Source organism: Xyrauchen texanus, chromosome 24 (assembly GCF_025860055.1).
Source record: "Xyrauchen texanus isolate HMW12.3.18 chromosome 24, RBS_HiC_50CHRs, whole genome shotgun sequence".
In the NCBI taxonomy this organism is placed as follows: domain Eukaryota; kingdom Metazoa; phylum Chordata; class Actinopteri; order Cypriniformes; family Catostomidae; genus Xyrauchen; species Xyrauchen texanus.
The window spans coordinates 26,472,618-26,484,089 of record NC_068299.1 but is presented as its reverse complement, the minus strand read 5'-3'; the positions used below and the strand labels follow the sequence as shown (position 1 = coordinate 26,484,089).

Below are 11,472 nucleotides of genomic sequence, written 5' to 3'. Positions count from 1 at the left end.
TAGAGCTCATACGTGCACATACGACCCAACAAGAAAAGTCAACATAAGGATTCTTATTTCACTGTGAGATAATTCTGGGAACACAAGAGGAGATGTTAGGTAGAATAACACAAATGAAAAAAAGACTAACATTATGCTTAACATATGCTTAACATTTGTGTATCAAGGAAGAAAGACAGTCAAAAGGGATTGGAACAACAAGAGGGTGAATAAAAGATAACAGAATTTTCATTTTTGTTAAACTATCCCTTTAAGTTTTTCTTGTATTGACAGTTAAAGAGATCCACTCTCATATGCACTAAACACTCTTTCAGATGCTTTGCTGTCCTCACTCGGAGCTGTCTGATTGGCACATCATCCGTCTACCTTTTTGTATGGAATACACAGTACCTAGCCTGGTTGAACTCTTCTATTGATCTCAATTTTGTTGTTAAATACACCACTTGACCTAAACCACCTCAAAGCACCATTGGTGGACGATATATATTGTACTCTGGGTTTTCCATTACAATGCCACAAACCTTGTTGACTTATTGTGACAGCAGAAATAGAGAGAGAAAGAGAGAGACAAAGGCATTTCAAGTTGTCATGGTAACAGAAGTGTGAAGCAGGGTTAGTGACACTTTTAGGCAGCACCTAGCAACCGTATCCATGCATCCAAAGGCCAGGTTACAAGACAGCACAGGAAGAAAAATAATTTGTGTAAGGTGTTGCCTTCTGTGTGATTTGCTTGATTACATAATGTGTTAAAAATATAGCAACACATTACTAGCAGTTCATTCAGATGAGTATGTGGTTGTTGTATTAGCGTGATTTAAGTTTGATTATGAGTGCGACTGGATGGGTCAGTGCGTGTACGTATTTCTGTATGTAACTCTCACATGATCTCCTCACTGATTAGGGCTTGCTGTGCTGATTAGAAATGATCATGTCTGCTCTTTACAGAGTCAGTACGTCTGCCAGAGTGATTTTCCTCCATCGTGTTCCTCATCTCATTCTTTGGCGTGGAACAGTGGAGATGCAGCATGCACCCACCCCCCTGTGTGTCGCATGGAGGAAGGGTAATAGGCTATTAATCCTAGATGTGTCCCCATATGAAAGAAAAATCACAAATGAGATCTCATTAACATCTCAATTGTTTCTCCAAAACAATAATGAGATTAAATGGTTTACTGCTTTGCAGATGTTTTCTCCTGAAAAAAAGAAGCCAGTAATCTCACGTGTGTCCTCTAGAAATCTCAATAGTGTCTGTGCTCAAATTTGACAAATTTGAAATCCGTAATCAAACATCAGGTCATTATGAACTTATTCTGAAATCTTGTAAAAAATATTATTCTGAAATAATGAATAATAATGTGAAGTCTCTTTCAAAAGTTCTTATTTTATACTTAGTTCTTTATAATTATGACTATTACCTGAATAATTAAAAAACATGCAGCAATATTAAATTAATTGAGAAGCACTTGAAGGCAACGTCACATAGTTTTAATTTAATGTTAATATTTAGATGAATATGTGACTAAATAAAGGATTATCACTTGCATATTTCAACAGGAATAATAATTTTTGTGGTATTGAAATTAGTATCGAGAATTACATACAGGTATTTAAATATTATGAAATATTATTACATTTGATTTATTTGATACATGATATATATTCTTCTCAGGTGGCAGAAATTAGAGGGAACATTGTTGACAGCCATAGCGTTTCCCTTTATATTGCATTTCTATTTTAGGAAGCAGGTCCCTCACAGGTTGAAAACTAGACCAACACCAGACCAACACCAAACCAGCACTAACGAGTACAAACCAGCCTAGAACAGCATGGTCTGATAACTATGAGTGGCCAAGCTCAAAGAAAGTACTCCTGCCTTCAGTGCCAAAAAAGTCAGACTGGGATACAGAAGGGCAAATCTGGTCAAAAAACCAACAGAGATGTGCCACAGGGGACGGTTGTTTGTGCGATGCTGTTACTGAATGTGCCACTATATGAGAGATATGAGAGAAGCTCAAAGATTTATGTCTAGGTTCAGCTGGTGACATGTTCTCCTCATCAAAGCCCTTTGTTCCTTCTTTTCCTTATTTGGCAGGTAGACAGACACTGCTGGCAAACGTTGTGTGATGTTTCCCTCCTTTCCCTTCAGCCTCACTCAGAGTGAATGATATGTGGGAGGTAAGCCACACCTTGCTAATAAATAATTAACATCCAGTTTCAAATTATGTTAATTGACAGAATAAAGATTTTAATGTTTTGGGAGGAGCTTTTCCTTCAAAATTAGATAAAGTCTTTATGGGAAAATCGATTGCTTTTTGTCTGAAGTGATTTACTGTACAATAACTGCAGGCATGGCCTGGTGTACAACCTGGTGTTAAGTGCTTTGTCTGAGGAACTCTCATTGAAAAAACTCTACAGTTTGCAAATTCTCCTACAAGCAGGGGTGGGGAATGTCCGGCTTCAGAGACCATTTATCTGGCCCGCAAGGCCATTCGAGAAAGTATTTGACTAATTTGAGAAATAAACTCAACACATGCAATCAATATGCATCCCAAAAATTCTCAAGCGATGAACAAAACCGGGAGCTCTCTTGCGTAATACATGTTCTCACGTCTCTAACCAGCAGATATGCGCAACACAAGAGAGCGCCCATGCTCGAAACAGTTCTGTTGGATTGTGAGGACCCTCTTTAACGATGATTTGTGGGTGAAGCACTTTAGATTAACCAGGGCTATATTTGAAGAATTGAGTGTCATGGTCTGGTCTTTCATTGAGCGAGTCACAACAAGCTCTCGCACACCTATACCATCTAACAGCGCATTGTCATCGCGCATTACAAATGACACATTATCGTTAATGCGAATAAGCTGTTTCCATCACTTTAATGCACATTTGCACAAAAAATCCACCTCCTCCTAGTGCATTCAATTGTAGGCGAATTTTGAGATTTTATTCGCATATCAAGCATTTCAATTCAGGATTTCTTTTGAGCATTTTCAAAATACACAGAAATTGTTGGATGAAAATGCAGTTATTATTATGCAGTTATTACATGTTGTTCCAAACCAATATGACTTGATGCTTTAATGTGTCTCTGAGAGAGATTCATTCACTCAGCCTGATAGAACACTTTAAGGTCAGGCATTCAACACAGTACAGTACTGTTTGTACTCCCATGTTGATGACGCACACTCTGACACTTTGTACTCATGCAACTTGTAGTGTTTAAATATGTGAGTCATAAATGTGGTGGCAAAAAGGACATGATTAATCCAGGTATATTTAGATGCTGTTGATTGTGTAACAAACAAGGTCTCATCATAAGGATCATCATACCTTCGAGGTACTTCAAGGCTCTAGTAATGTGGGACATGGAGGTTAACAGTTCAGTCAGCAATTTCATTATTACAGTTGGACCACTTTTGGCACCAAGGACAAAACTGTAGTAACCTGAGGCATATGGTCTAGATAGAGAACATGGTTACTTGCACTTTTGTGTGAAGTAATCAATCCAAAGCAGTTTAAGAGGAGGAAAGACTTATAAGAATCTGTTTGGATAGGATTAATTGAATTCCAGTGTAGTGGTTATATCAAATACAGTTTTGGTTTTCAGTTTTTCCTCTTTAGAATCGAGTTAAGGTAGAGTCAGGAAGGAATTTAATGTAACAATGTGTAGGTACATATCTATTAGGTGGGGTTTTGTGCAACAGGGAGGAACAAAAATCAGATTTGAGATGACAGAAACACTTATCAAGCTGTATGATTTATATTTATTTTCTTTGGAAAATATAACCAGATATTTAATATGTAAAAACTTGAGCAGCATTTGACAGAACATAAAAAAAAAGAACATAGTCACAAAGTTCCACAGACTTCCACTGAGTCACAAATACAGCCCCTGTAACCCACCAAGTCAAACGGCTCCTTGCATTTTCACATCTTTACGACAAAATGGCAGACAACTCCCTGGTTACCCCCGAGGTTCTGCTAACGAGAGGAAGATGTCCCAAGAGAACAGCAATTTCGAGCAAAACCAAACACTTCACAACACAGCACTGCCGAGGCTTTTTCCAGTAGGTACTTTGCTTATTGGGGAAGACAACTTGAGTTTTGCAGCGTTTTGAAATTGTATTGTAATGTGTCTGTAAATAGTTATATATACTATATATACTATATATATATATATATATATATATATATATATATATATATATATATATATATATATATACACCATTCTTTCCCACAAATATGAAATATATACAACAACTTGAACTTACACACGTCTGCACTGTCTAAATAATGCTTCCCCCAGAAAAAGCATTGCAGAAGACGTGCATACAATGGTTTGTTTTTTTCTTTTTCTTTCTTTTTTCTTGACAAGTTTTTTCATTGGGACACCAAATGTAAACTGTCATGATTAAATACATCCTTTACACCTTTGCAGCACACATACTCAAAGACTCACAAAGTTCAACACACACGCACACATGCAACCCGTCATGTAAACAGTTCAGATCATCTTCATGTTGACTCGTCTGGGCCCGCTTGTTTCTGTAAGTTCTGAATTCACACCCTTCCTCTTTCGTGGAACATACTGGATGTCCACGCTTCCTCTGTGCTTCCCTTTGCCTCTGCTCCATGCAAACAACAAGAGGAAACAGAACAAAACGACTCCCAGGAAGCTGAGGCAGCCCATTGCTGTGGAAACCAGGATGGTGGTGAAGTCCAGCACCACCCTTATGGTGTACTCCTCAGTGCCATTTATCAGGGAGCTGTTGTAGTCAGGGTCGAAAATCAAGCTGCGGTTGGCATATAGAGCCCTGTCTCTGATTCCCGAGCTTTTAACGACGAGTGTCACAGATAGAGTAGCGTTACCTGCCGGGTTCGAAGCCACACACACATACATGCCACTATCCTGAGGCTCTGCCATGCGGAACTCCAATGAGCCATTGCTGTGGACCACCACTCTACCTGTGCTCTTTGTGGTAATGTGCCTCCGATGTGGAGTCAGCCATGATACAGAGGGAGGTGGCGCCCCCTCTGCACTGCAGTATAGCCAAGCTCTTTGCCCTTCTTCCGTCTGTGCTGGATATGTTGCCATGGATATCACCCTGGGCTTGGTGCAGATTACGTAATGAGAGATTAGAGGTTCCACCAGATCCCTCAGGAGTTTCCCAGCCAAGGAGGTAGGTGCATTACACTCAGGTTGAACTTCTCCATACAGCACAGGTGGAGTTCTTTCCAGCAGCCAGCGCAGACGACAGTCACACACTAACGGATTCTGACCTATCAGAAGACTCTGCAGGGCCTCTGAGGCAGGAAAAACACTCCTCTGGAGTGTGGTGAGACTGTTGTGAGAAACGTCAAGAAGCCGTAGAGAGGTAGCCCCTTGAAAGGCCTGAGGCTCCACGTTGAGCAGGTTAGCCTGTCTCACTCGTACAACTTCTAGCCTGTCCATTCCCCGCAACCAGCCTGATGGCAGGACCCGTATGCGACTGTAGGACAGATTGAGGTGTGTTAGATACAACAGGTGTGTCAGGACTGGCATAATTGACATGTTGGTATGTGTAACAGACAGTGTGCTGAGGTTCAGCCCCTGCAAAGCTGAGGTGGGAAACCCCTCCAACAAAGGCCAGCGGTCCACTTCTAGATGTTTGAGTCGCGGTAGACCCTTAAATGCATGTGCCTGAAGCTCAGCAATGCCCAAGTCCCGCAACCGTAGGCTGGTCAAGCCATGCAGGTGAGCAAGAGCATGTGTGGGCACTGTGCTCAAGTTGCAGCGCTGCAACGTCAGAGAGCGCAGAGACACTAGACCGCTAAATGCCCGTGGGGCGATAAATACAAGTTCATTGTCACTCAACTCCAGCACACGCAGCCTCCGCTGCTCCTCAAAGCCATAGTCCAGCAGAATAACAAGACGGTTCTGACTGACATCCAGCAGAGTGAGCTCGCTGATGCCAGCCAGCGCACCACGGGGAAGCAGGGTTAGCTGGTTGCTGCGCAATCGGAGCTGGCGTAGCCGTGGCTGGGCACGAAAGCTGCCGGGCTCCACAGAGGACAACAGGTTGTTGCTGAGATCTAGTTCTTCAAGTAGCAAAAGTGAGGAGAAGTTCTGTGGCGTCACAATGCGCAGACGGTTTTTACTGAGGTCCAACACCCTTGTCTCTATAGGGATGCCCTCGGGAACCTCTGCTAGTCGTCTGCGGTGGCATGACACAGAACGTGTGGGCACAGAACATTCGCAGCGGGCAGGGCAGGCATGGACGGGGTACTGAAACAGGAGGAGGGGCAGGAGGGTGAACCCCAGAGCAAACAATAATCGAGAGAACAGCATGGCCACCTACAGAGAGCGAGAGAGAGAGAGAGAGAGAGAGAGAGAGAGAGAGAGAGAGAGAGAGAGACAGGAAAAATCAAGAAAGAGATGTATGGATGAGAGATATAGTTGCATTATTAGGCACTAAACATCCATATATAAAGTGATGTTCAAAAGTCAAATTTAAACCTGGAAATAAAATTGAAAGCAAAGAAATTACATAAAAAATTACAACAAATATTTAAGTTTCTGCACTATTTCTACAGTACGTCACTAATTTGTGACATTAACCACGTTATCTTGTTTTTACGAAAGGTTAGATTTAATTGCTTCCTCTGAAGCACACAAGATGCTCTTTGGAACATTCTCAAATCATGCTGGATAACATGGATCCTCAAGTTTTGCACAAACCTGTGTTGTCCATGGCATCCGAGTGCATGCTGTCATTAATGTAAAAGAAGACATACCAAATACAAATACATTTTTAAATTCATGTTCATTTTACAATTCAACTTTTCACTTAAATTGATGTGCTGATAAAATAGTTGCTATGAAAAAGCTACATTAAAACAGATAAAAGCAAAACAGAAGCATTTTCACAAGTGGAATATTGAAAGGCACTGTATATTTATTTGGGCTTTTCCACTGCAAGGTACAATTCAACTCAACTCGACTCTGCTTGCTTTTTGGGGGTTTTCCACAGTGGATAGTACCTGGTACCTGATACTTTTTTTAGTACCACCTTGGTCGTGGTTCCAAGCGAGCCGAGCCGATATTAAATGTGACGTCAAAATCCTGCAGATCATTGACTGGTCAGGGAGAATCGTCACTACCAGCGTCAATGGATTTCCGACACGAGACATCAACCCACTAGTTTTAAAGTTAGCAACAGCGATAACAGTATCATTTGTTTATGCGACTTTCGATTTGTGAAAAAAGAAATAGCTGTGCGCAAAACCACGCCATGGTCAATAAACGAGGTGCAGACGGTCCACTCGTTAGCGATAAGCGAAGCAAAAAGTCTCTCAGGAAGTGTCTCAGCTGTTGGCCACACATGGCTACCACCAGACCTACCAACAGTGTAGGGAAATGTAAATAAAAAAAAATTCAAGTGAACACAGAACCATCAAGGTAAAGTGAAATTGGTTCGACCAAATGGACGCTATATACACCGGCGAGCAATGGGAGGGAGAGTGCCCTGGACTGGCGTTGATACACGATGGAGGATGGTATGTTTTGTTATGTTAACTCTATATGTTAACTCTATACTCTGTTTGAAAGCTTCACTTTATTTAGTTGACCTACTGGAAGCTTGCTTCTAAAACAACCAGGCCAATTTAACTGTTACACTTGTGTAAAATCACCATTCAACAACTGCTTTATGCAATGAGCTAGTAACTAACAGCTAGTGGTTGTGATATTGTTTTGGTCAGTTTGTGTCGTGTTTAAGATGATGTCACGGCAGTAGAGGCGGCGCAACTATGGCGATCAGCCTATAATCCCACCCACGTTGAGATGGCACTAAACTGCAGTGGAAATGCAAGCTCAGAAAAGTAAAGCAAGAAGAGTTGAGGCGAGTCGAACCGTAACGTGCAGTGGAAAAGTGCCATATATGGACTATAATGCACATACAGTACATGCACACAAGCGCCTTTGTTTCATGCCAATTTCCTAACACCCTCTTGGTGTAAGACCTCTCCTGATTCTAGCTGATAGTGGTACATCAATTGTCTCCCTCTCTCTCTCTCTCTCTCTCTCTACACACACACACACACACACACACACACACACACACACACACACACACACACACACACACACACACACAAACATGTTATGTTTCCATGTTTTTTGGGACTTTCCATAGACATAATGGTTTTTATACTGTACAAACTATATATTCTGTCCCCTAAACCTAACCCACACAGAAAAGTTTTTGCATTTTTACATTTTCAAAAAACATAATTTAGTATGATTTATATGCTGTTTTCCTCATGGGGACCGACAAAATGTCCGCACAACATCAATAATGTCGAGTTTTACTATCCTTATGGGGACATTTTGTCCCCACAACATGATAAATACACACTCACACACAAAGCCTGCTTTCAGAAAGACATCTCCAAACATGCTATAACCATGGAAACCCCATGCTCCCTTGGCACAAGTCCTGCTTTGCCAATCAAAATCAATAATGGAGGAAAGCAAAGCCAGGCATTCCACAGGTCTGTTAGACTCAGACAATTACTGATTAATAAACATGAGCTGCTCTTGACAAATTTGACCCAAATTTTATAAACATCTAATAATTTGGGCAGACTAGGAAGTGTAGCCATGACACACTACGAAGAAATGAAAATAGACACAAAATATCAAATAATCACACAATTGCGCAACAAAAAAAGACTAAAAGGATAATTTTTTTTTCATTTATGTTTTATTACCAATACATTGATTACAAGAGTGTTTTAAGGACGAAAACCAGAAAATGTCTTGAGATAAACCCTGAACAATGTCTTAAGGTGAGGTAACGTGGTATAAGCGGAATGATTGACGACGACGACTGTTGACTTATTGAAAAATAATGCAGTAATTTAGTCTTGGCATTAAAAATGAATGCTAAAATTCTCAACATGTTCAGAATTTCCCTAGAAAACCGTAAAGATAATTAAACTCTTAAACATCCCTTGATTGACCTTTTCAGAAGGTTCTCAATTTCGGTCAGTTGTTTCTAGTTGAAATGTTCCCTCAGACATAACGTACTACAAGATGATGAGGGAATACAAGAACATAGTTTGGGAAAAGTTATGTGTGCATCATAGGAAAGAAATAGTCAATAGTAAAATCATAATGGAATCTGCTTTCTTCGTTTCTCCTAAATGGCCATAAGGTGAAATAACCACTGATTTCAATGTTGGGTTGAAAAAGGTGCACACAAATTTTCAGTGAAGTGGTAAGCCATCATGGAACACTCTTATAGCCAATATACTGTAACACAGTTTGACCTGTATGCCCTAAATCAACCTTGTTCCTATGCTCTTATGGGCTATTAAGAGCAAATGCATTCTTGCTCCAAAAAAAGCTAGACGCAGCTCAATGAATTGAGCAGAAGGCAGGCATCTCGAGACACGTTTTTAACATAGCATCATAAAAAAAGCAGAACATCTGCACGATACGCTAAAAAACATAGAGATGCAGCGCAACAGTCACAGACATCCATCTACTGCATGTTTAAATAGAAAAACAATTGGAAAACAGAACATTCTGTAAATTTCTTGAGCATTTCATCAATGTACATTTTTTCACTGGATCTGTTGCTATGTTAATTAAAATGTCTTTAAAAATTTTAATTGTGAGTCATTACATTTTGAAATATGTTTGTACAGTTTCAGTCCTAGTGTTATTATTGGCCTGGGTAGACTTTAAAATACACTATGCACTTATTTTTTACAACAGATGCAATGATATCTTATGTCAGAGGGCTAAAATGAAAGTGATTTAAACTTAAATTTTAAATGCTATATATGGTGTAAAGACATGGAGAGCATATCATTTTCTAGTCATTCCATATATTTTTGCCTTGTTCTCGTTTTCTCGTTATCATGTTAAAGTTGCAATTCACTTGCATTGTATGGACCTACAGAGCTTTTGGTGAACTATTCCTTTAAGTACGGTTCTAAAGAACCACAATGAACCTTTTTTCTAAAGGGCATAATTTAGTGGAAAAGTAGGACAAAGCAAAGTGCACAGAATGTGTAGCATCGTTCATGAACTGATGAGATTCAAGATGAGTGAGGTTTAATTTACACTCAAATGAAGATAAATAATTATAACTGAACTATGTATTGGTATTGAATGTTAACCAATTAATATACCAAGTTGTATAATTTGGTAATATTTTATACTTAATACATAAGTCTCTTATTTTTCAGATAGCTACATGTAGCAGTTGAAGTAGGCCTACAAGTTACATATTTACTATCTACAGTATTTAGGTAGCTAACATTAGCTAGCTAGCCTGACTGAGAACATTCAACTCTTTCCCTCTCTAAAAGCAATTTTTGAGTAGAAAACTATGTGAGTTGAGGAACAATTTTGAGCAGCCTCTGAAGTTGTTGCTGGGTACTTTTAAGGATGCCAAACAGTGGCATTGGTGTGCTTACATTCTTAGAAAACAATGGTTTTGAATTTTAGGATACTGTATGTCATCTGCCTGTTGTCTGACTGGTGCATCTGGTAAGCAACACTTGGAGTGCAATGATCCTCTAATGTGTAATTAAGATGTCTTCTGCCATGTTAATAATTTATCAATGTTTTATAGTATCTTTCTTTGTTTACTTATTCATACTGATACAGGCCACATTTTACATGTACCTCACAGAAAATGTTGATCAAAATAGGAATTTATTAAATCACTAAGAAAACATTTGAGGTGCAATTTCTTTAAAAAAAAAAAATCTATTTCACATTCCACTGGCCTGAATAATTAAATCCCCAAGTGACGAGCACAGGTTGCCTCATTCAAATACTCAACAGTGATTAGCAAGCACAATATTAGGCTTTCCTTTCAAATCAGTATCAATGCATGCCATAACATTTGCTGCCATATTTTAGTTGCTTTTCAAAGAGTGTGATTGCAAGCATCCTTTCGTGCACAAGAGAAGCATTTCTCAGCCTTGACAGAGTTCAGTTTCATTCACAACTTCATCAGGTTTGACGCGGCACAACACGTCAAACGTTCCCCTGCCAGCATGAGTGTCAGAATGAAGACAGAGGACGTGTCTGGGTGGAACATCGGGGGGCAGCGCTAAGCCTGTGCTTCGTTATGGGGAACAGCTCGCCGACAGCAGAAGTTTATTAAGTTTTAATGAGTTAATAATTCAATTCATCCCAGCCGATCCAATGACGGGATCAGCAGCAGGGGAGAGCATGAATGTTGATGTAATTCTTGCTAAAGGTGCTGGATTAGTGAGGTGTTTCAAAGGCAAAGTTAATAAATTAATCATTACAAAGTCCTCTTTTTGAGAACTGAGATTAGCCATTATATGATTGGATATGCTGTCACACAGCAGGGATCGGCTTTTGGTTGTGACAAATATACTCTTTTAGTCTTTCACAAAATCTCAGTCCTTCAGTCTTTTCACGCTCTCAAACACACA

The 11,472-nt window shown here is 39.8% G+C and overlaps 1 protein-coding gene across 3 annotated transcripts in view; it reads right to left on the bottom strand.

Moving 5' to 3' along the window:
- Nucleotides 1-4,363: 4,363 nt before the first annotated feature.
- Nucleotides 4,364-11,472, bottom strand: part of LOC127618160 (leucine-rich repeat and immunoglobulin-like domain-containing nogo receptor-interacting protein 2) — a 19,143-nt gene continuing 12,034 nt past the window's right edge. For all 3 annotated transcript variants that reach the window (XM_052090454.1, XM_052090455.1, XM_052090456.1), the window contains one exon: nucleotides 4,364-6,340. In XM_052090454.1, the coding sequence (XP_051946414.1) occupies nucleotides 4,511-6,334 (1,824 nt within the window). In that variant the 5' untranslated portion in view covers nucleotides 6,335-6,340 and the 3' untranslated portion in view covers nucleotides 4,364-4,510. The remainder of the gene's footprint in view (nucleotides 6,341-11,472) is intronic.